Source organism: Lineus longissimus, chromosome 5, assembly GCF_910592395.1.
Source record: "Lineus longissimus chromosome 5, tnLinLong1.2, whole genome shotgun sequence".
NCBI lineage: Eukaryota > Metazoa > Nemertea > Pilidiophora > Heteronemertea > Lineidae > Lineus > Lineus longissimus.
Window position 1 is genome coordinate 22539448 of NC_088312.1, and position 27313 is coordinate 22566760.

The 27313-nt window shown below is 41.2% G+C and overlaps 1 protein-coding gene across 2 annotated transcripts; it reads right to left on the reverse strand.

Moving 5' to 3' along the window:
• Nucleotides 1-19325: 19325 nt before the first annotated feature.
• On the reverse strand, nucleotides 19326-27106 carry LOC135487945 (uncharacterized). 2 transcript variants are annotated; one of them, XM_064772245.1, is made up of 8 exons: nucleotides 26977-27093; nucleotides 26304-26364; nucleotides 25310-25497; nucleotides 24789-24897; nucleotides 24235-24337; nucleotides 23696-23845; nucleotides 22984-23090; nucleotides 19326-19654 (listed from the first exon to the last, which is right to left on the reverse strand). In XM_064772245.1, the coding sequence occupies exons 1-8, from the start codon at nucleotides 27051-27053 to the stop codon at nucleotides 19577-19579; spliced, it is 873 nt and encodes a 290-aa protein (XP_064628315.1). In that variant the 5' UTR covers nucleotides 27054-27093; the 3' UTR covers nucleotides 19326-19576. The 2 variants fall into 2 exon arrangements, with proteins under 2 accessions (XP_064628315.1, XP_064628316.1); XM_064772246.1 differs by lacking the exon at nucleotides 26304-26364 and having other exon boundaries at nucleotides 26977-27106.
• Nucleotides 27107-27313: the final 207 nt, after the last annotated feature.

Consider the following 27313-nt stretch of genomic DNA (forward strand, 5'->3'; position numbering starts at 1 on the left):
TTACACTTGGCCTTTCTGTACAAAATTGAAGTAAAAGCATTTGCTAGCCTTTATTCATATCAGCCACTGTCTCGACAAAGATCTGGTTGGTTGTGATTCTGCCTCCAACAGTGATCCGACCGATTGTTGTTCTGTCTTTGTCTGATCAACCTCCATGCGATTAGACCTGGTTGGCTAATTCTGATGTGGGTCCGTCTGTCCGTCGTCATGGAATTATCCCCCCACCAATCTCTGTTCATGATGCAAAGTCTTGCAGACCTGATTCCATAATCACATCTGAAAATCTAATGATAGCCCGAGACCTAGATCAGAACTCGATCAGACCAAAGGACTGGTTGTGACATTGTCCTGGACAATGATTGTGACAACTTCTTTTGGTTGGTTGCGATAGGCTGTCGTCTCTGCAACATAGTCATTTTAACAACAATTTTGGAAGTTAATGTGGTTACCTGAGGGATGTGGATTCACACTGGTGATAAACCATCCAACGGGAACTCAAGTTAATGTGGTCATTTGAGGGATGTGGATTCACACTGGTGATAAACCATCCAACGGGAACTCAAGTTAATGTGGTCATTTGAGGGATGTGGATTCACACTGGTGATAAACCATCCAACGGGAACTCAAGTTAATGTGGTCATTTGAGGGATGTGGATTCACACTGGTGATAAACCATCAAACGGGAACTCAAGTTAATGTGGTCATTTGAGGGATGTGGATTCACACTGGTGATAAACCATCCAACGGGAACTCAAGTTAATGTGGTCATTTGAGGGATGTGGATTGATACTGGTGATAAACCATCCAACGGGAACTCAAATTAATGTGGTCATTTGAGGGATGTGGATTCACACTGGTGATAAACCATCCAACGGGAACTCAAGTTAATGTGGTCATTTGAGGGATGTGGATTCACACTGGTGATAAACCATCCAACGGGAACTCAAGTTAATGTGGTCATTTGAGGGATGTGGATTGATACTGGTGATAAACCATCCAACGGGAACTCAAGTTAATGTGGTCATTTGAGGGATGTGGATTCACACTGGTGATAAACCATCCAACGGGAACTCAAGTTAATGTGGTCATTTGAGGGATGTGGATTGATACTGGTGATAAACCATCCAACGGGAACTCAAGTTAATGTGGTCATTTGAGGGATGTGGATTCACACTGGTGATAAACCATCCAACGGGAACTCAAGTTAATGTGGTCATTTGAGGGATGTGGATTCACACTGGTTATAAACCATCCAATGGGAACTCAAGTTAATGTGGTCATTTGAGGGATGTGGATTGATACTGGTGAAGAAAAACATTCAACATACAACTAGCACCACTATTGATTAACACCCCATATAATTCCTACAAATCAACAAATTGTCTTTGTGTTTTTACCAGTCCCACCCAAATCAAACAGGTCACTTATTAATCACATTACCAACTTGGATTAGCCTTGGCCATCTGACACCTTTGTTTGATTGTTTGGAGGGACAAAAGACTATGCCAACCTTGAAAGAATGTGTGGGAGTGTTACATAAAACCACTACCTGTCACATTTTATACCTTGCAATGCTTGATTTGGCTTTGAGTGTGTAGTGCAGGCTGAACATTCATTGCAGCAAGGTGCACATGGTTTTGCTCGAATTTTGACTGTAGCAAAATTACTTGTGTTATGCAGAAATCTTGTACCAGGTGGGTATCACCTTCTGTCTAACTGAATCTTGATGCTAGTCATGTTTCATCTTTGTATAGGCCTAATGGATTTTTGAAGAGGGCAAGATGGGTCCATTACATTGGCCTAAAGGGACAATATAGGCAGCAGCTTGGCAGACAAGATAAAGTTACACGAAGTCGCCAATAGGGGTCTCTCACATCTCACAGTATGTCAAAATGACTCATGCTTGTACGAGGAATATATTTAGCACTGAATCTGACATGACCCAGGGCCCTTACTGTGTATATTTTAAGTCACCTGAAGATGGCCAAATTAGTCCCTCTGCTCCTGCATATAGTCTGCCTTATTCTACATTTGTAGAAATGAATAACTTATTTCAAGCATTATTTCTAATCTAAGACATTAATTGGAACGAGTTTACAATCCCCGATCACACACCCAAAAAAGGTCATCGGTTGACTAACGAAGCACCACTATTCAATGGATTTATAGTTGAATGCGATCAAACTACGTCATTTCCGATCCGGGATTGTAAATTTTAGCCCATTAATTTGATGACTAGTTTCTTATTTGGTTGAAAGCCCCCCCCCCCCCCCGCTGAAAAAGTTAATTTGTGCCAATTTATCATTACAGATGACGCATACGTTGTCCGCAATTGCAACGAAAGATTCTCGCTGAGATGGTTTGCAAGGTGAAGGCTTCGGTATGTATTACATCATGCAAAATATTGAGAAATAGAGTTCAACCATCCTTTTTAGGCATTTAGTATAATGGGTTAAAATTTACAATCCCCGATTGGAAATGACGTAGTTTGATCGCATTCAACTATGAATCCATTGAACAGTGGTGCTTGGTTAGTCAACCGATGACCTTTTTTTGGGGTGTGATCGGGGATTGTAAACTCGTTCCCTATAATGACTACTACAGAACAGAAGTGCTGTAATTACTAGACTCTTTCACCAGTCTCCTCCGTTCACTCATTACAGAGACTGGTACTTGACGGCAATGAACTCGTCATGAACTCGATTTGGGGGCGTAAGCTTCTGGTGTCCGGTCACGTGTTTTTCTGTAGGATGGGTAACCTCGATCCTAGTGAATAATCTACAATACCAGAGTGCTCGGTATGACAGTGCATCCACTGTGCGCGCTGAACATGTGTGTGGCTTGCCTCGGGTAAATCAACGAGGCTTCCTCGACCCCCCCCCCCCCCGCTGCGTGGTGGATAGGGTCGAGGTTACCTGGACTATATAATTACGTATTTGTGCCGATTCATCATTTCAGATGACACAACTAGGTCAACCTTGTCCGCAATTGCATTTGAGGATTCTCCTTTGATTTCCAAGAAGAAGGGTAGGTATCATATCTGGTGAAGACTGCCAGACTTGTCAATAGAGGAGTCACTGTGAAATCTGGGTTATTGTTGGTAAAATAAACTTGTAACTTGGCCTCAACAGAGCCTCAAGGCAGTGAAAAGAATTATAGACTAACAATCGGCGAGTTATATGGAAAAAGAATGAATCGATTTATTTTTGGGTAAAGTATACAAATCATGAAGCAGATCGGACTGTTATCCCCAATGCAACCCTTCTATGAGATCAAAGATATTACAACTTTCAACTTATTCATATTTTGCATTTCAAGGAATGTTTAAATGAAACGGCCAGGGGCCATTGTGCTCACCGTATACATATTTTAGTAGGCAGGATCATGCTTAGTTTGCAGGTGAATATGGCGAACACAATCAGGCACGAAGAATTGTTTTAGATGTGTATTGATGCCAAGTAATAAGACAGGGCAGTATATATAAGTTTATGATCTGACCAATAATTGTCTATGACATTGACAAGATCAATATTGTGTGATAGGGTAGCGTTGGTGAAGACGAGGTCTAACTGTGAGTCATAATCTGTGGTGTATTTTGTCATGTGCTGGGTGAAATCAGTTGTATAGAAAGACTCTGGTGAAATCAAATCCTTGCAGCATGTAGGTTTCTAACCTTGAATTATAGTTTTCGGTACTGGCTATTGACTTCATGTTGAAATCACCCATGATGAGGTATCGTTCAGTTGGTTCATATGTTGAAAGACATTCTTGTAGTCTGTAGACCAGGTTTTGAAATGTGTAAGTTGGTGCTGTGTAGATTGCAATGACATGGATCACTGTATGGGAGTCTTTTGGATTGATGCAAATAGAGATTGATTCAAAGTCATTGTTGGAAATAAATTGCTTCTCCATGATCCTTATGTCATTTTTCACATAAACCATGAGTCCACGTGGTGGTCTTTGCATGGGATTGCTAGTGTTTTGGTCATTGCGGACAAGTTTGAAATTGGTCATTGTATAGTGGTCGTTGGTATCAGATCGGTGTAAACGTGTTTCTGCTAATGCAACAATTGATGCAGCTGTCATGTTTGGATCCAGTTTCAAATCATGAAAGTGTCTGTGAACAGATCTAGCATTGTGACAATTTTGAGTAGATTTGACGGTTGATATGACAGGGCAGTTCGTATTATTCGATGATTTGACCAAGTCTGGCTTATTACTTGCACTGAGTGAATGTATTGGGAATTCAATCGATTGGTGAACATCAAATCTAATTCTGCATGTGGGCAATGGTATACTTTTTTCTTGGTTTTTTTGTGCTCGTTTCTTCATTTAATTGATAGGTGGTCAACATACCATTATCTGATTGTGTAAATAGATGTTGATCCCTTTTGGATCGTTTTGGCAGATCTTTTGTGGTTTGCTCTCCAATATATTGTTCGAGTTGATATTTCTGCATCATGATGGTTTGCAAGTCATTTTGGTACATGTTGAGCACTATTTTTTTGACTTTCGTTGAATCTGGATCATTTGCCAGTACCGGTTTGTCAATATTATTGAAATTTCCAATGATAAAGCATTTCTGTAATTGTTGGTACGGCAAATCGCAGGTACGAAAATTGTTCATTAGTGTTGGCCAAGTGGAATTTGGATACACATTTATGAAAAGGACATGGCATTGTTCACAAGAATTGGAATGTGGAGGCTGTAAGTGCAGTAGGATTGTTTCGAAAGTGTCTGTTCGATGGGTTGTTGTGTCTTAGACAGTGACATCATTCTTGATGTATAGCATCAGTCCATGCATTGGTCTCATGATATTGTCTATTGGTGGGTAATCTTTACGCAAGGGTCTACATACTAAATTTAAAGACAAAACGTGCCACGATCGGTGAAATTTTAGTGTTTGACCTCTGTGACCTTGAACAGTAGGTCAAATCAAAAACCCGTGCGACATTGACCTCATTTTGTGTCAACATGTAGTGCTGCCTTATCGGGGTCTACATACTAAATTTAAAGACAAAACATGCCACGATCGGTGAAATTTTAGGATTTTGACCTCTGTGACCTTGAAAAGTAGGTCAAATCAAAAACCCGTATGAAATGTGATGTATCCTTGCTAGGGGTAACCGCCATAAAAGTTTTATCAAAAACAAATCTGTAATAAGCGAGATATCACACTTTTTAAGTTTTGTGTTTTAGCCCCCTGGTGGCCAAGTCAAGAATCAGACCCGAGCGAAATTCAGTGTCAGGGTACATATGACCTTGGGCATGATGTTATCCAAGTTTCAGGTCCATAGCACAAGCGGTTAAGAAACGTGCCGCTATTGGTGAAATTTTAGAGTTTGACCTCTGCGACCTTGACAAGTAGGTCAAATCAAAAACCCATAATATGGGTTTTTGATTATGATAGCTAGGGGTAACCACCATAACAGTTTTATCCAAAAAGAACAAGTAATAAGCGAGATATCACACTTTTTACGCGATTTGACCTCCATGACATTGACACGTAAGCAAAATTGACCTCATTTTAGAGTTTGACCTCTGTGACCTTAAAAAGTACGCGACATTGACCTCATTTTTTGTCAACTTGTAGTGCTGCCTTATCGGGGTCTACATACTAAATTTAAAGATAAAACATGCCACGATCGGTGAAATTTTAGGGTTTGACCTCTGTGACCTTGAAAAGTTGGTCAAATCAAAAACCCGTATATGTGATGTATCCTTGCTAGGGGTAACCACCATAAAAGTTTTATCAAAAACAAATCAGTAATAAGCGAGATATCACACTTTTTAAGTTTTTGGTTTTAGCCCCCTGGTGGCCAAGTCGAGAATCAGACCGGACCGAAATTTAGTGTCAGGGTACATATGACCTTGGGCCATGATGTGTAAGAAGTTTCAGGTTCGTAGCACAAGCGGTTAAGAAACGTGCCACAGGATACGACGGACGACGGACGACGACGACGACGACGACGACGACGACGACGACGACGACGGAAACAGAGCTAACGTGTAGACTCCCCTTACGGTGAGCCAATAAGTTTAAGATGAAGCTGCCCTGAATAAGTAGATATATCGATGTTTTTGTAGCTCTATACCAAATTATTGACACAATTTACGCTTATTTCTACCATAATTGCCAAAGTTGTGGAGATTATTGCACAAGCTGTGTTGTGTAGCATGTACCCCAGAATAGGAAGATTCAACACCAGAAAAACCTGACCAACGCCGTCCGATAGAGGCCGCCAGTGTAATCAGTCACGTGCCGCCATTGACGAATCAGCTCGCAGCAATCAATCACAATGGCAGCCTCAACGAGACGCGGTATCTGTTTGAATTACGCTTTGTTATCTGATATAAAATTGCCGAATTACAAGAGAGAAAAACGAGTAGTCCATAATAACACCAGTCAAGAGTTTTATGATATCTCAAGGATCATATGGAATGCCTACATCAATTTCAAACCTGGATGCCAACAAGACCAACCTCCACCCCACCCCACCCCCAAGGTAGGAGAGGCCAAGACCACAGTACACTCCCCACAAAATGCCCAACGTTTTTACATTAGACAATTAGATATAGGAAAGCTACCATCAGTAATAAACTTTGGGTGCAGGGAAACTGGACTCATGCAGTCATGATTAGCATGATCATCAAGTGAAAAATGAATTTTCAAACTTCATTTAAAATCTAGAGTGAAAAATTTAAATCTCAGTAGTATCAGAATGATGGTGTTTCACATTAGCATGAAACAAGCACGATTTAAAACTAGGTATATTGCATAGATCAACCCCCCAAGCTCCCTAGTGACCCCCTCGCAATGACCAATTCAATTTTTTGCTGTCACATCATTAAAACCTCCAATTTCGGCATGCAAGTGGACAAAGAAAAAATTTTTCCAAAACACCAGAAGCAGTGTTATTATGACTCTAGATGGTATTGCCCTCTCGCGGATCTATCGGCAACTAAAATATTATCGCTAGAAATGCCAGTTTTTGAGCCGTAAAAACGCCTCAAAGGCTTATTTTCCTGATTTTCCCTGTTAGAACTTCATCAATGCATGCAAAGCGGCGGTACAAAGGTGGACAAAGGATTTTTTTGACTAAATTCACTGAAATTTCGCACAGTATTAGCTAGACATTAGAGGAAACCAATGGGCTATCGGCAAAGTGCGTAATGCTCCCCACCGCCTGATTAACTCTGCTTTTGGAGATTGCCCTAAGCTAAGCGCACTACTGCGTTGATCGGCCGAGATGGTAATTAGTGCGCATGCGCAAGTTCGAGGTCGGGGATTTCTGGTATTGAGGAGGCAGACTGTCCGATATGGTTACATGTGGACACTACTGTCATGACTGTCCGCTATGTTTATGGTGTAACATTAGCGGACAGTCACACAGGTGTACAGAGGTAACCATAGCCGACAGTCTGCCGTATATTTTTGCATTTTAAGTCACTTTATAGAACACTTTGAGCCAAGCGCTGGTTATCAAAATTACTTATAACTGCATTTCAAGACACGTTATGAAACACCTTGAGCTAAGTGCTTGTTATCACATCATTCTATTCTGGTGTACATGCTACACAACACAGCACGTGCAATGATAATCACAACGTAGGTAGATATGGAAGTAACATAAGTTCAATTTGTACCCATAGGGCTGCAAAAACACAGGTTTCACTGCTTATTCAGGACAGCTTCATCAATATAAACCTAATAACAGATGTTGTGTTTAAGCTATCATCTACAATCAGCAAATCCATGTCGAATGCCATAGAAGAGGAAATATTCGCGGTTGAATCTCGCCGTGTTTTCAATATTTTGCTGTCATCTGCTGCCACTTTGCTAACCATAGTGGACAGTAATTTTCTGACGCTGTCAGAATCCCCACACTGATTATTATGCCGGTGCCGGTGATGCCGACCCTGTTTTGCCGTCCTCCATCGGTGATAGCCCTAACGTTTATTCCGACCACTACCGAAGTGAACATTTTCTGATGCAGGTGCCGGTGCCGGTGATGCCGGCGCTGTTCTCCCGTCCTCAACCATGATCGGATAATCGGAGATTGCCCGATCGCTTCCGATTACTAGTAATACCGAGTGAAATCATTTCTCAGTGTCGATGTCGGTGATGCCGATGGTGTTTATGCCTTCATCTCGTCAAGAGGAATCAGAGTTTGCCCGAACGTTTCCGATGAATACAGAGTGAAATCATTCTGGTGTCGATGTCGGTGATGCCGATGCTGTCTCATGCCATCACTCAACCTCATAATCGGAGATCGACCGAACTATCACGAAGCACCACCGAATTGCAGAAAAGTAGTTCAAGGCTCCGACCTAGCTTTGCTATTCATACATAAGTAAAGCCGAGGCTGTTTAAATGTTATAACTTAGAGCCTCCAAAGCCGATGCAGTGGAAGTGAATATTCTAGTCGCTCCTTTTCACCCGAATTATCGATGCTGATGGTTTTAAGGTGGCACGACAGTGGGGAAGGGCGGGGTCCTCCCCCCCCCAAAAAAAAAAAATCTGTAGTTCTTCAGACAGTTTTACTCTAGCGTAGTTGTGCGAGTGTAAATTTCCAGGCCATATATATGCGAAAACAAATCGCACCAAATAAAGAAACTCTTATGCGTTTGGCTATTTGCTAGTGGTAATGCCATTAATTTTTTGGGCAATATTCTACAATTTTTAGGATTCATGTGGTTGCAAAGGTAGTTTCACCTGTTAATACATTGATAAATTAATTGTCATGGAAATGCCGTAGACTTCTTTGTTGGTTACCTCCGATCCCGGAAATGAGTACATTACGGTGTTTGTGATATAAATGATTGACACTTAACTTTAACAAAAGTTTCTGAACAAAAAAAGCACAGAAAGAGAGGAGATAAATGGAATTCGAGCTTGAGATATTCTGCAATGCACGCTGTCAGTTACAGGTTTATCATGTTAGTTCTGCTGATGGGTTTGATGGTGGAAACTGTGAGCACGGTAATTAACCGTAGAAAATTACAGGGGAATTGAACCTGTACTTACGCTTATTTTTTACAGTGTAGGAATTGACACTCAAAGATATAAGCTAAACCTCGCCCTGAAACGTGACACTTCTTCCGATCATGCCATTTACTTATGAAACTTTTATTACCTCCTCTTATTAATTGATCAATGTAGTTTTGAAGCAGCATAGTCCACTTTTAAAAATGCAAGCGTGGTTTCTATTCCCATAGATATGCACTTTGACGAAAGCCTTTTTATCATTTCATTGATTTCAATGTCGATAGGTTTTTTTTCACGAGTTGTTCAAAACGGTTATACTACAATGAAAGGTTTTTGTGAGATTGTCGATATCACTGAAAGACTCTTGTTCGATGTTTAACAACGGATTTATTCGGTAGACGAAAGACTGGCCCGATTACATAGCAGCTCGCTATGTTCCGTGACGTCACATACCGCGTCACGTCAAACAGCGAGAGATTTGAATATAAGAGTATGGACATTACATCCCTCCTTAAGTTTAAAATACTTGCAAGTCCTCAAGTATACACAACAGTCTTAGGAAACAGACTTTTGAAACTAAAGCTACCAGTATATGCATACTACTGAATATTCACAACACAACAAATTACAAGTGTCCAGAGTATGCCCTGGAATAAAGAACGGGTTATAATTGTCTTCAAACAAAGACCTCAAAACATGGAGGTTACTTAAACACAACCAACCACAAAGCAATCTCAAAACACAGAGACTGTCTGAACGGTCTGAATGGTGAAAAAAAATTAACTCGAACGCAGAGTGATTTATTGTGTTGAGATTCGTAATACATGATCTGGCCGTGGCAAAATGTGTTATTTTCAGTGTTTTTGGTTCCTATACACTATACGAATGCCCTTTCGACATACGAAACTTCCTTTCCATGCATTAACTCTGTGCCAGGAACATGGCCAAGAGACAGCGATCTCGCAATTAGACTGATACTGAATTTGATGTTTTAGTGGAATTCTACTCAGAACTCAATTACAAGCTGGCGAATTTGATTGCCGTTCATATCCATGTCTCGAGGAGGAAAGTCATCATCCCCTGCGTCATCATCAGAGTCCTCGTCATCATCGTCATCGTCATCTGAATCCTCCACTAAGGGCAATCTATCCCGGACAGCAATGTTGTGGAGCAGGCAGAATGGACTGAATAATAATGCTTGCCTTTTGTGGTGTGTATATTGAATCGCCTTGCGGAGGCATCTGAACCGTTGCTTTTATAGGAGACCGTTGCAACGTTCTATGATGCATCTGGCTCTAGCTTATTTGCATCCGCTGGAATGCCCATTCCTGTCTGGTTTGGGCATTGGCAAGAGGTGTCAGAAGCCACCTCTTGCAAGGATACCCCGAGTCTCCCAACATCCGACCATTCGGTGGATTGTTTTCAAATGTCTGGCCAAGGGCTGAACTGTGAAGAACGAAGGCGTCATGAGACCCTCCTGGAAAACGTGCCACACAGTTATTTATGATCGTATCCCAATCACAAACTAGCATGACATTAATGCTGTGGTATCCTTTCCGATTGATATACACGTTTTCGTTGATGAGAGGCTTGCGTATACGACAATGGGTCCCATCGATCGATCCAATTACTCTTGGAAAACCCATGTTATCAAAAAATTTGGTTTTGACCTTCTGGAGGTCCCTTTCGAAGTGAACGTGTTGGTCAATGCGTGCTGCAAACGCGGATGACACAGCGCCAATACACCTCGATGTTGTCGCAAAGCTCACATGGTGAATATCACCGATACTAGATTGTTCATGCCCGGTCGTAATGTATACACACTTGAAATGATACTGGGGGGGGGGGAACTCTAGACTACCTTCAGGTTTAAAGGAACCGAATAAAATAAAGACAGGATAGAACCACAACCTGAAACACTCTTAATGGTAACATTAACCTAGATATTTTAAAGGCACGTTTATGAAACGCGTTCTTCCTTTAAGGAGTGACTTTATCCTAGTATTAGGGCTAAAGGCACTTTATTAGGCTTTATGAAACAGGTCCCAGGTGTGTTGCCGAGATGTTTCCGAAAATGTTACCGAAAATGTTGTCAGTGTGTACAGAGCTTAGTGATGAGTGTTTGTCTGAGGTTCGCGATGGATACTCTGGATTCGATACCGTAAAATAATGAAACAAAATTGGTACAATAATCAAATCAAAGTTGAGAAAACTAGCTGAGGGGATGACCTAGAAGTCAAGTGATTTGAAAATTTTAATGAAATAAACTGCTTCCTTTGATTTCGAAGAGGGATTTTCTGTTTGGATCTGGTGCAGATTTAACTTTATAAATTGACAGTAGTGGCTATTTAGTTTCTTAACCGCAATGAAAGATCTGCACGGTCTGGTTAGAATGCAGCTAACGGCGCAAGCAGAGGAACTCGGGATATGTCTAGTCTTTGCAACGCGTGACAACAGGGGCAATAGGACTCTCATTCGCTTGAATATTCGCCCTGAAAAAAGGAATTGGTGTCAAAATAGGAATAAGGCTTACTCACTTCCTTTGCTGATTGTCATTTAGGACATTCATCACATGGTTTACCTGCCAAATCTGCTAAGCACATGCATCTGTTCCAAAGCACTTTGAGTGTAAAATCGTGTGACGTCGAAGAGGTGACCAAAATGTATCAGATTGACAGAATGGCGTATTTTGTCCCAGGGTCAGTGCCATTTTTACCATTTACAAAGGAGCGTGGCATGGAGGTACGAATTTGTTTTTAAAGCATGATCACGTGATTACACGCATGAGTCATCTTGCTGAACAAATTGTGAGGACTGGTTGTTTGTAATAATTCTCATTGGTGCTTCGCTTCTGGTGTCTCGAATTAGAGTGAATACTGTATAGCCCCACGGTTGACTGCCCTTAAAGGTGTACGCCGTTCGTAATTACTGGTGGTCCAAGAAAAAAGAAATTCATTGCAAACCTTCAATTTCAATTACAGATTTCTAATTTTTAACGAACGACGTACCGACGTACCGCTTTAAAAGAACCGTCGGCTATGTTTCAACCGCCCTCAGATATGATATACAGTAGGACCTCGGGACTGACAAGTGATGTCCTAAATAGAGAGGTGTCCACGAAGGAATGTTGCACAATACTAACTTTAACCATGGCGGTCAGGCGGTCAGGCGGTCAGGCGGTCAGGCCTTTATCGGCTCTTTTCATGTATGCATATCAGCTAAAACTAGACACCGCTCCACGTGTGTTCTGGGATATGTAGGAAGGAGAAACTGATCCTGGTCACCTAAATTGTTCAAACCAACCTGAAATCCACTGCCAGTAGGATGCGATATTGGCAGCAGTGACTTTCTTATTCGACATCAAGAGCTTGGTTACGTAATGAGTTCCGATCACATGGCAAAACGGCTGTTTACTTCCAAAGCGCAAGTCGAAGTTTTTCCGTCCATGCATATCACGCAGTGTGATCACCTTCCGAACGATCTTTATTGTTGTGTCTGCATTGAAAATTAGAGACTGAGCCGAAACGTCCAGCTGAATGTAAATCCGTACCCATTGATTAATCAGACACTTTTCTAGCAAGATATTTTTTCCATAACGTTCATCCCCTTTCGAATCAAATGCATCAACGTATTTATAGAGAGTTATTCCACACTGTACTCTGCCCCACTTCTTTGTTATCTTCATACATATGTTAAGTACCATGCCGGCATGTCTCCTAATTCTGAATTCCACAATCGAATAGATTCTTCTCCCATTATTGAAGAGAAAGAAAGCGTTGAATGCAAGGGTCCATGTAGAGAAGGGCATGCGTAAGTACAATGACAGTTGACGTTGGCGTTGACGTTCATCAGCTTTACAAGTTAATTTTCTGGCATCTTGCATTCTCAAGGGACCGACCACCAAACGGGGTAGTCCTCTCCAAAAATGTCGATCTCCAACTATATTATCATCAACGTTAAACCTGTCAAATGGCCAACACCACAAACTGGAGCTCGCCCCAGATAGAAGTCGTAGAGAAATCGTAGCAAATGTTAACGCCATGAGAGTTAGATACCAACCCTTCCTTATAAATAAGTGGAGATGAACATATCTTCTTGCCATTTTATGTTTGAGGAGCTCAAGGATAGGATATCACAGTACACCATGCAATGCATTCTGCACAAGGAAAGCTGGAAAGCAGGAAACGTTGTTAAACCACCGATATCCTCGCAAATCGGTGCGAGATTTTTTGACTGTATTATGCCCAAGAATATGCATCTATTACCTGAGCTCATTTCAAAGTTGAACTGAAATTAATTTCAGTATGACACTGCATGTGACTGGAATCATTTTGCATCAAAACTATAGCGACTGGTAAACTATAAACTTCCCAAAAATCTGCTATTGGGAATCTTCGGAAACAAAATATTGGAACATTAAATACCACTGGTTAATGAAGAAAAAGTGCCTAGAATTTTAAGTTTAACTTGTATTAGGTAATTGGGTCTGCTTCGGAGTACTATACTCGGGTAAGCCAGAGTTATTTCGGCAAAGTGACCTCTCCTGCAGCGCGAAATCAAGCGAGTGGCATTTTCACCAAAAAAAACACTTCAATGTGAAATAGCAAACAGTCGAAAGACCAACAGACTTATTAATGCTGATGGGTCAGATAAACATTCCCGGGTAAGGTCGAAGCCGATATGAGCACTCGTAGATGTTCGTGTTGAACATTTAGATCTTCTACTGAATTTACCCATAACCCCCAGTGCGGCACAACTTGAAATCGAGGCATTCTCTGCAGACACCGTTGGGTACACTGATTCAAGCGGAAGTCTAGACATCAGTATCTAAAATAAGCGGCCCGAGATCAGTATATTAAGTACTGGTACGAAAATTCCGAACACGATTCAATCACTGACCTCCTCACTGTATTGGTAAGGGTTTTGTTTTTAACTTGGTAGTGCAAAGACCGTTAAATAGAAATCCACTAATACACAATTCCGTAATGAAGTTATTTTGAATACAAATTTGTTTATACTTGGTAATCATAATATTTGTATATCAGTCTACACTACGGCAATGTTGAAATTTATAGTTAGTACGAATATCCTCAATTGTACCTACTTTATTCCTGTTCAAAAGTCCGGCGCAGATCAGTTACTCTAATAAGGATGAACGTATTGACAATAGGCTTCTACTCAGACACTCACGTTTGACTTGATGACGGTTATTCTAAGATCGCTTTGATAATGATTTTGGCGCGGGAAGGGCATTGTGCATGTTGCTCGTGCGAAATCCGCTTTTAATACAGATGGACGCTCTGATTGGGTGCTTTTTTCATCCGCTACAACCCGTCTGAAAGGCATAAATTTCATCAAGGGTTTGAAATATCGAGGCGGATTATATTAAAAATCACTGGTTATGTGAGGAGGGCTCTTCAAAATTCACACTAAATAACGAAACTATAATGCTATCTGCTGGTGGTATCAAAAAATGTCATTCCAAAACCATTCACATTTGGGGAAATATTTTACTATTTTAAGGATTCATGTAGGTGCAAAGGTAGTGTGTCAACTGTCAATATTGATAAATATATTGCCATGGAAGTGCCGTAGACTTCTTTGGTAGGTAACTCCAATCCCAGAAATGAGTAGATTACGGTGTTTGTGATATAAATGAAAGCACAGAAAAAGAGGAGATAAACTCGAGCTTCAGATATTCTTCAATTATATAATGCACGCTGTTAGTTACAGGTTTATCATGTTAGTTCTGCAGATGGGTTCGATGGTGGAAACTGTGAGCACGGTAATTAACCGTAGAAAATTACGGGGAAAGTGAACCTGTACTTACGCTTATTTTTTTACAGTGTAGGAGAATCGGTACTAAAGGAAATAGGCCAAATTTCGCCCTGCGACGTGACACTTCTTCCGATTATGCCATTTACTTGTGACACTTGTATTACCTCCTCTTATCAACTAATCAATGTAGTTCTGAAGCAGCATAGTCAATCTTTTCAAATGCAAATAAGGTTTCAATTCTCTTTGCACTTTTATATCGGAAATTGCACTTTGACGAAAGCCTTTCTATCATTTCAATGATTTCTATATCGATAGGGTTTTTTTCACTCGATGAATTATACAAAGAAATGTTTTGTGCAAATGAAAGTTAATAGCGTTCCCAATCAACATAGTGTAATTAAGTTGAACTGGACAATTTTCTTCTCGCTGTAACATGTGCAATATGTAACTTATGGTTGCGTCCACAGCATGATGTGAATGTAAACATGCAAACGCGCTTCCGTACACATCATGGTTTGAAAGCAACAGATAGAAGTTTTTCTGTTCACAGCATTAATATCAATATTCATTAGGCTCATTATAAAGCTCCCCCGAAGCAATATTTTTCTGTTGGATCCCAGTCATACATAATGTAGTCCATGTACATGCAATAAGCGTGGTAGCATATGAGCTATTGAACAGACGTACATGTATGTCACGATCCTGGGTGTTAATTCGCCTATCAACTTGTTCGGCTGCGTCCACAGCAGACATGTTGTGTACATAACCACTTCAAAAAAGAAATGCTGAAAATTGCAAATGCCTTCCCCTTGTTGCGTACATAATCATGCACGGTCCCTTAGTTTGTCCTAGGTCCAACACAATTAAGGGACCAGTCAGCTGTTCACCATATCACTACATAGTGATATTGAAAAGTCATAAACGTCTTCACCGCCCTGAATGTTGATTGTCCAGTCTTGCTGCAAACGTTTCGACTTTGCATTATTGCTTGTTATCTTCAATAGTTGCTTTCTCGTGGTCTGCTGGTCGTTCTTTATTTAAGAGTTGAAGATAGCATTCAAAAATAGTGTAACAAGAAGTACATCAGGCATTTTAATCGGCCGTTCATTATACAACGCGTTGGAACAAAAGGTATTGTCAGCCATGTACTAAGGTATACCATAATAGCTAGGTAGCCGCAACTCTGGCGTAGATTTTTACGAGACGAGTGATCCATGTCAAGGCATAGCATAACCACTTCTGAATCACAGGAGACATTCACATCGGACTATACAGGATAGATCGATAGCGCTCTTTTAGGTCTGATCGATTCATGTCAACGGTTTTTTGACAATGACCAAGTTGTGATAAATGGTGTCCCTTTAGATGTCAGATCACCTGGTCCTGTCACTACCTACCCTGGACATGTGTCTCGTTTGATGAGTTAGTCCTGTCAGCTGTCCACGTTGGTGAGGACCATCGCTCCAGTCTGACCTCGAGGACCTCTCTGTGCCAAGCTGGGCACAGAGATCATTCTCTATCACCTTACCCTTATGAAAGAATTTCTCCTCAGGCCCAAGTTTTTTCCTTATCGCCAAACGTGGTCAGTTTCGCGATGATACCTTTTATGCAATAGCTTCCAGCCAGTAGAAATTGCTATCACAAATCAATGTTGGCTAAATTTAGTCAGGTGCTTGCATAATGATCTCTGGAGAGGTCATCAATTTGTAATTGAATTTAAAAATGCCTAATTCCAGAAATACGCACTAAATATAAATTTCGACACTGCCCTTGTGAAGACTGACATACAAATATTATGAATACCAAGTTTAAACAAATTTATACTCATAATAATTGCACTACAGCATTGTGTATTAGTGGATTTCTATTTAACTGGACCACAAGTAATTACGAACGGCGTACCCCTTCAAGTGAAAACTAAGTTAAGGGCTAAGAAGTTTTATGCACATGGGCCCTGGTGTCTTCTATCATGACCTACCAGTTATTAGTACAATAGCCATTTATAAAGATGTAGTTGTTCGATTGCGCAAGAATCTAAAATTTGCACTCACCCCGGCCACGTCAATCAAGTAGTAGCCCTTGTGATCAAGGGGACTTCATCCCGCATTTTGCTGCATTATGATTCTGCGCAGTGAAGTCCCATGCAAAGCTGCAACAGGATCAGGCATTTCTTTATCATCATGGTAAAGGTGGGCCAAATTCAGTTACACTAAGTCTCGGATAGGTGTCGCGACAATCTCACAGTACATTGACTCTATTTATGCCTGTGCTAGAACGGTATTTCTCACTTTAACTCTACCAGACACTGCAGTTCCATAACAGTCACCTCGAGATCAACAACTTGATCCCCTAGCTCCTGCCTACATTCCCACCTTTAAAACCTTTACTGAGATCGAGCTGGAATCAAGCCGGGACCTCACAAATGAAACTTGAGACGTTGATGCGTCTAAAGGCCGGACTGGCCCGTCCCACTACAAGAGTGTACAGCGGATAGGAGCCTATCTCAATGAACCAATAAATGCTTCCATGGCGCCAATCCGACAGCTCCGGGCGCCAGCTTTGGGGTGTGCATTTTGACTAATTCAGTCAAAAACCGCTGGTGACCCCAGCAATGACGTATAAGGCTAATAAAAGACAAGCTACTACTTACGCTGCTATGCCGCTGACCTCCATATTCACACTTCCCTTAGGTTTTTCATATTATCCGCTGGCATCGTTGGTATAGTGAGTTTTTGCGCAAACCACGACAAGTGTGGGTGATATTTTTAATTGCCAAATAAGTAGGTTTCAAGTGCCGCCAAAAAAATCGCCCGTTTGCAATAAGAGCCTGGTTGTTCAAAACCGTTTTTGTCGCTGACGCTGGCGCGTTCTTAACTTGGCGTTATCTCCTTCAGTTAAGCCCTTTCGACTTAAGGCCAAGTCAACGCCAGCGTTAGTGACGAAACTTGTTTTGAACAACCGGGCCAAGCTATGAACCCACTTATGCAGGGACACAGTACTTCTTTCTCCAGGATCTCCGATGCATGCAGCCGCCGTAAATTTACCAGAAGAATATGACGAAAATGACTCTCGAGTTCTGTTTGCAACACATGTTATAGCTTAATACTTTGGTTTGATAATAATCAATAACGATAATGACATAAATTTAGACGTAGACATGACACTGTCAGAGATAAAACTGTGGGAAGAAGACATTTGGCTGTTGCGAAGAGACAAAACAAACACAAATATCTTTATGATTGAGTTTTTCCTGGTATTGGATGGATACAGCTCTAAAGTCACCAACCTCCTCGGGCATGACTTTATTGCGGGAATTACTGACTGCAAAATGATATACGTTCGTCGATTTATGAGACCACACTAAAGCATGAGAACAACCGAAGCATGCAGATAAAAACATTATTATTGATATTCATGTCATTCAGAACTAACCTCCGCCCACACCCCTACTCTTTACGCGGGTTGTCTGGAAGCTTGGCGATGTCAATACATCGAGAATCAAGATGGTTTATGTGAGCTCGGGCTAAAGCTCTCCGCAAACTGGTGCCCCCCCCCCCTTCCCTACGACAAGCGATAATTCTATCACTTGTTTGCGGGTAAAACTGATATTGCTAGTGGTGTTGATATTGAATGAGGTCGAAGCCACCGCAAACGAGAGATTTTTTATCCAAGAGAGCATGAGTTCACGATGCAGCGACAATATTGCCCTTAATCCGGGGTGCATAAAGCATCATTTCTTATTTTCTCTTTGCTTGTTTTGTTGTGCTTTCATCAATGGGGTTCTTAACCCAGGTACGTAGGAATAGTTTCGCCTCACCCGATTAGACTCCTGGGGCAGTCCATTTCGTCATCCTATTCGTACTCTCTCATAGGGACCAGGCCGGTCCACTGTGTCCGGAGTGTACACACGATTCATTGCGTGAGCAGTTCGTTGCCATGGGTTAGGCCTGTCGGGACCGGGAGGGAGTCATTTCATTGACTAAACCCGGGCCGTAATGACAATACCAAACGATTTATAACGTGATTCAAGGGATCAAGACCAGGACCGTGACGGAATAATTTCCTCGGAACCGCAGAGAATAGATTAGACCATCGAAGAGCTTCAGATAAGGTCGTTCGTCGATAAAAGCTGGTCACTTGACAAGAACTTTACCACAAATAGGGAGCCCAGTCGGTTGGCCTTTTCTATCACCGGGCAAAACCGGTAATGCCACTCTGGTCATCGCCACTATCATCAAGCAGTAATATGGGACGTCCTGACAGGCATTGACCAATCAGGAGGGAGCTATCATGCTTGTTCGGCACAGACAGCACGGCCATGATCACATACGGGGGTTTGATTGGTCAAGACCTGTCACCTGACAGATAGTACCTCGTTCTATTTGATTCGTTTTACAGAGTTTCCCCTGGCCACAGGAAGGTCCCTGGCGCTCTGCGGAATGTGCTTCGTCCGTCCGTAAATTCTTCACATACTAAAGGAGGAGCTCCTGCATTTAGTCCCTCTTTAAACCTCAGGCCTGCATAAAAAGGAATGAAGAACGACCAACGAAATCTGCATATCATATCTTATTCTGCGAAAACTATACAGAAAAGCCGGAATGTTTATTTTTTATTAGCCCGGTATCTCACTTGGCAATCGGTCGGAAAGGAACTAGCTTGAATTGCTAACACTTTCAACATCAAACTTGAAATAATCGAGAGATTAACTGCTGAAAACGACTTGCCAGTTTTAATCAGTCAGCAGTGATATGATTGGCTCTCTGGATCGGACGTCATACACCGGGTATAGTACATTGTATCGTCTACTGATTAACGGCGGCGCTTCATAGCTTCTTTGGCAAACATGCTTGAAAATATCATCATCACTGATTCCTCAGGAGGAGTGACCTGTAAAATATGGAAGTACTTTTCTGTAACCCGGCAGCGAACGAAGTTCATCAAGTCCAATAACAACCCACATCGGACATCTTTGAGGCTGAGATTGGGCCGGCTATAGGTCTCACTAGCCTATTTTGATATAAAAGATTGAAATAGTTGTCAGTTGGCTTTTTTCAAGGTGATGAGTAGATGTGTATGAAAATCTTTTTTCACCATCTTGAAGTTATAAGCATAAACGTGAAATTTTTCAAATTTGCCTTAACATACAAGGTGTCTCATGCATTGTGCTGCATCAGTCTATGCATGACTGTATGTCCAGACGACGTTGAAAGTTGTTCTAGAAGTGACAAGCTATTCAAAAATGTATAGGTTTGTGTGAGAGTATATGGCAAGCCGTCTGTCTAATAATTAAGAAAAACAGGTTTTATTGAAAAAAAAATGGTTTTCTTCTTAAAAAACTTAGTTTATGGAAGAAAACCATGTTTTCTTCAATGAAACTAGGTTTTCTTGCCAGAAGCATAAGTTGATTAAAAAAACCTGTTTTTTTAACAAGATAACTTGGTTTTTAAAATCAACCTATGCTTCTTCCAAGAAAACCTAGTTTCATGGAAGAAAACTATGTTTTATGGAATAAAACAAGGTTATATGCATTTCTTTTTCAAAACCAAGTTTTTAATGTAAAAGACCAGGTTATTTTCAAAACCTAGTCTTTTTACCTCGTCCCGGACTGGCCCAAGCCAAAGGAGCCACGCGAGTGCTGAGGTAAAAAGACTAGGTTGTTTCGAAACCAGGTTTTCTTCTTTCGAAACTAGGTTTTCTTCTTAAAAAACCAAGTTTCATGGAAAAAAAAATGTTTTCTTCAACGAAACTAGTTTTTTTTGGAAAAAAAACAGGTTTTTATGAAAAAAACTAGGTTGTTTTAATTATTAGTCAAATGGCTGGATGAAAACATGGTTTTTCTTTTTTCGAAACTTGGTTTTGAAGAGAAATCATGGAACCTACACTTTATCTAAAAAGAATAAGTTATTTTTTAAAAAACTAGTTTTATGGAAGAAAACCTAGTTTTCTTGTTGAAAACAAACTTTTCGGGAAGAAAACCATGTTTAGTTTCAATGAAAAAAAACATGGTTTTCTTCCATGAAACCAGGTTTTTTAAGAAGAAAACCAGGTTCTTTTCAAGAAAACTAGGTTTTCTTAATTATTGGACGAACGGCTTGCCATAAGAGTAAGGTACTGCCGAGTCTACAGCCGCTGGAACAGGGGTATGAATGAAATGACGTCGCGTCATTTTTGGAGGCAGGTAGGCCTGGCCTCCGCACCGGCTAGTGAGACCATAGGCTGGGTGCCATAGTTTGCTGCTACAGTCCATTCGTAAATGTTACCTCCGCATCGTTTGGGGCTCTGGAGGGCGAACTACTGGTCTGATTTCTTTGAAGTTTGGTATTTGTTGATCCTTGCCTCAAAACTAACCGGGATTTTTTCATTCTGGTAACCATGGTAAAAAATAGAACAATTTGTATGCATTTGTGTACATTGACGTAGTGCATAAAATTCGGACATTTTCCGCGCTGTACAGTATATTTCTCGACCAATCTGGATGAAATGTTTTTTATGTCCATTTACTTATGTGCCAAAAATGAATGAGAAATATCCAGAAGCAAAATATGGCCTATCCTGGGGACCCCCCCCCCCCCCCCCCCCCAAATGACAATTGGACTTCGCTGAAGAGTTTCTTTCATTTCTGCCATGAGAATGCTAAACCCCTAATATCATGTTTGGTTTTAAGGCAAGTATAGTAGTAGTTCGCCCTCCAGTGCTCAAACGATGTGGACATATATTTATGAATGGACTAGCCTATAGTCTTACTTTGCGGCATTTTTTTCTTATGGCTGGCGCGAGTGGGCAGAATTCAGAATTATGCCACGGCATGAATCGGAATTGTGGTGTGGCATAAATTAGTCAATCAAAACCTCGGATCTCGTGAATTATGCCGCGGCATTAAGCTGAATTTAGCCCCATCAAAAAGCATGAATTATGCCTCGCCATAATAAAACCAATCAGAACTTGGCAATCGTTTCATTTATAGTGCGGCTTAATTCACGAGATCCGAGGTTTTTATTGGTTGATTTATAGTGCAACATAATTGAGAAATATGCCACAACACAATCCCGATTTATGCCGGGCATAATTCACGAGATCCGAGGGTTTGATTGGCTGATTTTTGCCACACGACAATTCCGATTTATGCCGTGGCATAATTCTAAATTCTGTCCCCTTGCGCCTGCCATAAACGTGGGGAGTTATCATTGCAGAAGTAGGCCAAACGCAAGCTGGAATCCAGCTAGCACACATAACTCCAGCAAACACAAGCCATGACACAGAACTCCAGCACGCAAGGTTTTATAATATGGTCTGGCAGCCGAAGCGAAAGTATGCACATTATGGCATATTATTTTCAGTTACAGTATCTAACCGAGCATATATTTCTCGTTATGGTCATAGAGGGCGCTACCAGTGCAAATCACTGGCAATTAAAGGGACGAGCATGCGATATTAGGGTAATTTGGAATATAAATTTTGGCTGGTTCATCGGGATTGGTAGGTGGCGCCAGCATCTAACTAAGCATGTATTTGCCACTATGGTCATAAAGGGATTGGTAGGTGGCGCCAGCATCTAACTAAGCATATATTTGCCACTATGGTCATAAAGAGAGGGGCTACAAGTGCAAATCACTGGGACTATCCTGTGACATGGGATGGATAGGTGGCGCCAGCGCGGCAGATGGAAGGTATATTACAACTTGAGGTGTATTGAGACCCGCACCACACCAAAGAGTAAATCTCAAGATCGAAACCGCGACCAAAGCACTGCAACAACCAATTGAAGAGTAAATGTCAAGACTCAAACCCATGACTAACGTACTACGCCACCCTATTGAAGAGAATGTATCAAGAATCGAACCCATGACCAATCAAGAATCGAACCTATGGCTAACGTGCTACACAACTCCATTGAAGAGTAAATCTCAAGCACTACACCATCCACAATTATGGAGGTATTCTGTAGCCATGTTGGCACCAAAATTATTGTAGGATCAAAAACTGGCGGGGTCAAAAATAATGGTCGCTCCCCATTTCTCTCGTTGCGTTGCGTTGTTGGCCAACAGGTGTGAGCAATTAACAATGGGTATTGACCAGGCCAATGGGCACAGGTACACAATTCCCTTTCATTTGCGCTGCGCTGCGTTGCGCAAAGTCCAGTAAGCCCTACTGACGAACTACATCGGGACGCATTTGAACCCAGCACAAATGTGACATGGTTCAGAACATCGTCTCACCTTCATCGGAGGTCCAGGCGCCATCAGGGGATTGTCACATGGGGGTGCGAAGTCAGCATCTTCGACCTGAAGCTCAATGCCATCGACCGAAATCTTCCTATCGAAATCTGAAGAAAATGTTTTGGGCAAATGTAAAGTCATCAATTTGGTTTTTTTAGGTGTTTATTTTCATCTGCCAAAAGGAATGAGGTTATTGGACTGAAAATGGCCGCGGCCCCAGATTCGGACTGACTTTGGGGATAAAATAGCAAAAACTCATACCGTTTTAAATAATATAATGTCGACCAAAATGTTTGAATGTAAAACTTCAACCATTTCACAAACTTTCGAGTGACTAGAAGCCCCGAACATCTTATGATAATACAACGGCCATTTGGAGGCAATGGCGGCCAATTTAAGCAGAGCCGGAACGACGTCATCAATAGAGTTCCGGTCATGTGCAAGAAGGATGCCTTTATTGATCTTTGGACGAGCTGAACAGCCAATTCAGTGGCCACCAATATCCTAATGAGAGGATTGCTAGCATTTTTTGCGGAGCAAAATTACGCTAGCACCTCTCCCACACTTTCAGTCACGGACCACGTATCACAAGGCAACCTCTACCAATGGCGAGGCTTGGCGATTGAATGGGCACCAAGACGAAAATGGGAAGAAAACAAGAAGTGTGCAAGAGAACTGCAATTCCTTTGGAAGTGCCTCTGTTAGAACTTACATCCTTTGTAACCGGGCAGTGTGGACTCAGACTGAAGAAGTTTTGGCATGCAGTTGGCATCGACGACGAGGGCAACCTGGGTATCTTCATCGGTCATCGCATATATGGTCATCTCCGGTGCGCTCATTACTTTCATCATGCCAGAATTTTCTGAGAGAATCAAATAAAAAGGTCAATTTCTACTTAAAGTATAATCGGATACAGCGCAGTCGGGTGCTCAATCTGAAGTGACTGAAGCCAATGTGAAAACCGGGTTATTCGCCAAGAAAAAGTGTCCATTGTTTGTCTAATGTAGAGTGTACCCAACCAAAAACAAATTTTTTAAAAACAATCGTATGGCTTAAAACCGCATTGAATTGGTGCGTTAGTTTGCAAATGCACATGCCATGTCCAAAGCCTCCTAGCAACACGGGCGAAAATCCTAATCAGAGATCAGCATAAGTGTGATACTACAAGTTGCGGCGCATGGTAGCAAGCATGGGTATTATCCTCCTGGCCAGGTTAATCCACGCCCAAGTTGTCCCTTTAAACTCACTCACCTATCATGCACTGGTGCTTGTCTGTTAATTTTCCTTTTATTTTCTTTGACACACACTGTTCATATTTATCATCTCCTCCAACAATGCTCATGGTCACCGTTTCCTGGCAGAAAATCCGACAACAATTAATTGACATGGGTAAGAATTCATAAAGACTTGAAATGTAGAAGCAATATTACAATCTTTAGCACTAGGTGCCAAATTTTTGAGCTTTTCAGAAACCTTTTAGGATTTTCAACCAACCCAAATATGCACCCCCATAGATATTTTTTGGGGAATAGAAAATCCCGTTAAGGTTTTAAAGCTAGAAAAAATGGGCAGGGTATCATTTCCCTGAAAAGGTCTACGGGGTACACATTATTTAGTTGACTGCAAAACCATGAAAGGTGTTCCAAAGGCTAAAAAACTTTGTCTTTAAGAGTATACTATACTCATGAAAAAAGAAACAGATTACGCAGTTTCAGGCCTAGGCCTCACTGATGTAGTTTCAAAGGTCAGTGTCATATTAATGCGCCACATCCCGTATTTTTTCTTCCAGAAATCATAACACTTACCACTGGAAAGTCCACTAAGAAAGCAGCCCCGGATATGAGGGTTTCCTCACTTGTGCCGACCCTGCCTAACAGAAACGCAAACTTCTGTGCTTTGAAGTCGAATGCGAAGCTAAAATGCAACAGGATTACACATCAATAAACATTATATCTTAAAGTGACAACTTGGGCGTGGCATTCACCTGGCCAGGAGGATAATGACACTGCTTGCTACCAAGCACCGCAACTTGTAGTAGTCCTATCAGACTAAGGTATCGTAAGGGAGTTATTCCGAAATGGACGCGAGGACGTAACATCTGTTTCAAAGTGCGTTTCCAAGGTGTTTGTATAAAAAAATCATTTGTGTCGTATATATCACTGGAATCACTTGATTCCCTTCTTCAACGCAGTGTTTTTCTTTGGAGAGGATACAGTCTGTTTGCGTTAGACAGTTATGCGCAAACCGTACCATCGTCACTTTATCCGAAGTTCCGAAGTGTCGTATACTCACGGAAAAAGTGAAAAACTATTATATGCTAACTTACTTTCCAATTCCGCTGATCTCCATATTCAAATTTTTATTGGGCGTCGTCATAGTCAGATTCATGATGAAGAACACGTCCGCCTTGACCTGGTCCGGAAAACAACACGTCTCCGCGATACAACACGCCTCCGTCATCTTTGTTGCCATATCAACCAAAACAACAATTGCCAAGATAAACTTCATTTTGGTCTATAAATACGAGATGAAATTGAGGTCAAACATCATGCCAACATTCGCTATGCACGAAGTACTCGATCAGCAAAAACTTATTTTTTTTGTAATAGCGACTTGAAGATTTAGAAAAAAAAGAAAGCATCAGGCCATTCAAAATTAATTTTTAGATTTACGTCACTCAGATCTGAAAAATTTGGTGGGGAGGGGAATTTTTTTTTTACTTTTTGACATTTTGAAATCCGTGTACTCCTCAGTTCGAAAAGGATGAAATAACCTTCCACTCTAGTCTATTCCCGCAATGCGGCGTCGGTATACTATTGCGTACTACATCTAACGGGAGTTGGATATTTTGGATAGTAAATGGTCATATAAGCACTGTACCGAAGTTATCCCTATGAGGAGTTGTGCCAGTAGGGCCATAAAAAAAGGTTTCCAATGGGCTTCAAGACCGAACTAATACAAAAGAACGGTTTTTTAAAATTTAGCAAAAAACAAAAAATATTGGGACGGAGGCAAAAACCGGGGCGGGCGGTAACGTAAATCTAAAAATTAATTTTGAATGGCCTTATGGAAACGTAACAGCATTCATTTTCAGTGCGTATTTACACAATTAGAAATTTTCTCAGAAATAAAGTTTTTAGCTTTTGAGAAACTTTTAATGGGTTTTCGGCCAAGACAAATATCCACCCAGTAGAGCTTTTTCAGCCAAGTTAAAAACCCTTAGAGGTTGATCACTATCCCAAAACCATTTGGGGTTCTTCGTGTTACCAAGGAACCTCTACGGGGTCATAGACCATTGGCATAATTAAGGGCAATATTACCCGGCTGTCGGCTGCCAAGTCACCTCTTATTCTACATGAGTAGTTTCCATCAACAAATTGCCTAAGAAAGGGAAAAATTCAAAATCTGACTGAATTATCGCGCGCTTTTCCGATGTTGACTCCGATTTTAAAGATGCTTCGTTCGCAAACTGATCTTGCAAAAACGGGCATAGGTCTACCAGTAATGTGATGGAGTGAGAGTTGGGGCTCCGTGATTGAACGCAAATCAATGTATACACGGCCAGTAAAATCAGGAATTTTTTGCCAAAAATGACGAAATAGACTGTTGGAAACTGCACTGTATAAATGCCCCGCTTGCTTTGTTTGCCCTGGTGGTGACGTTCATGTCGGCAAGGATGGGGTCATTGACTCGCTTTGGCCTCTTCTCCTCGACGACAGCTACTGCAACCTGGGCTCTGATGAGCGGGGTCTGGTTCGATTATTGGTTCAAGCATTCTGAAGATTTTATCATGTGTTAACTGTTAATAATTGCCAATGTTGTACTAGTGTCCTTGCTTGTTCCCCTTAAAGGAGGTTTTAATAAATAATGATGATAATAAATGGGTTATTTATTGATATAAGCAAGGAAACCATTTACAGCTTCCAACCCATGAAACTTCTGAGGCATGATGGGATTTATTTCTAGAATGATTAAAAGATGATTTCTACTCACAAAGTCTTCCAAATCACTACGACTGAATCCAGATTTGTCTCCGACGCAAGTGTGATACAGACAAAGCTACCCTGCATTAAATACTAAAATTACTCGAAATCTGCAAATTCTGGTCCGTGCATGTCTCATTAAAAACAGTAATAAAACAGTCAGCGCTGATCATGTTCTATTATTCTTGCTTGTAAGGCCCCATAAAAAAAATGTCAGTTTTCATCCCCGCCCGCATCACTTTTTTGACCCGCATCAAAAAAAATTTTATTTGTTAATTTTCAATTTCAATCACTAAATTAGGCTTTCAGCAGGTAAGAATTGATTCACTATCTATTCAGTTGCATTT

Excerpts from the sequence above, each read along its gene's own strand:
- LOC135487945 (XM_064772245.1), bottom strand. The coding sequence starts at position 27,053 with ATGCAGGGTAGCTTTGTCTGTATCACACTTGCGTCGGAGACAAATCTG. Across the intron at positions 25,498-26,303 it reads ACTTGGCAGCCGACAGCCGG|ACCAAAATGAAGTTTATCTT; the intron begins GTAATATTGCCC and ends TCGTATTTATAG. Across the intron at positions 23,091-23,695 it reads ACTGCCCGGTTACAAAGGAT|ATTTCGATAGGAAGATTTCG; the intron begins GTAAGTTCTAAC and ends CATTTTCTTCAG.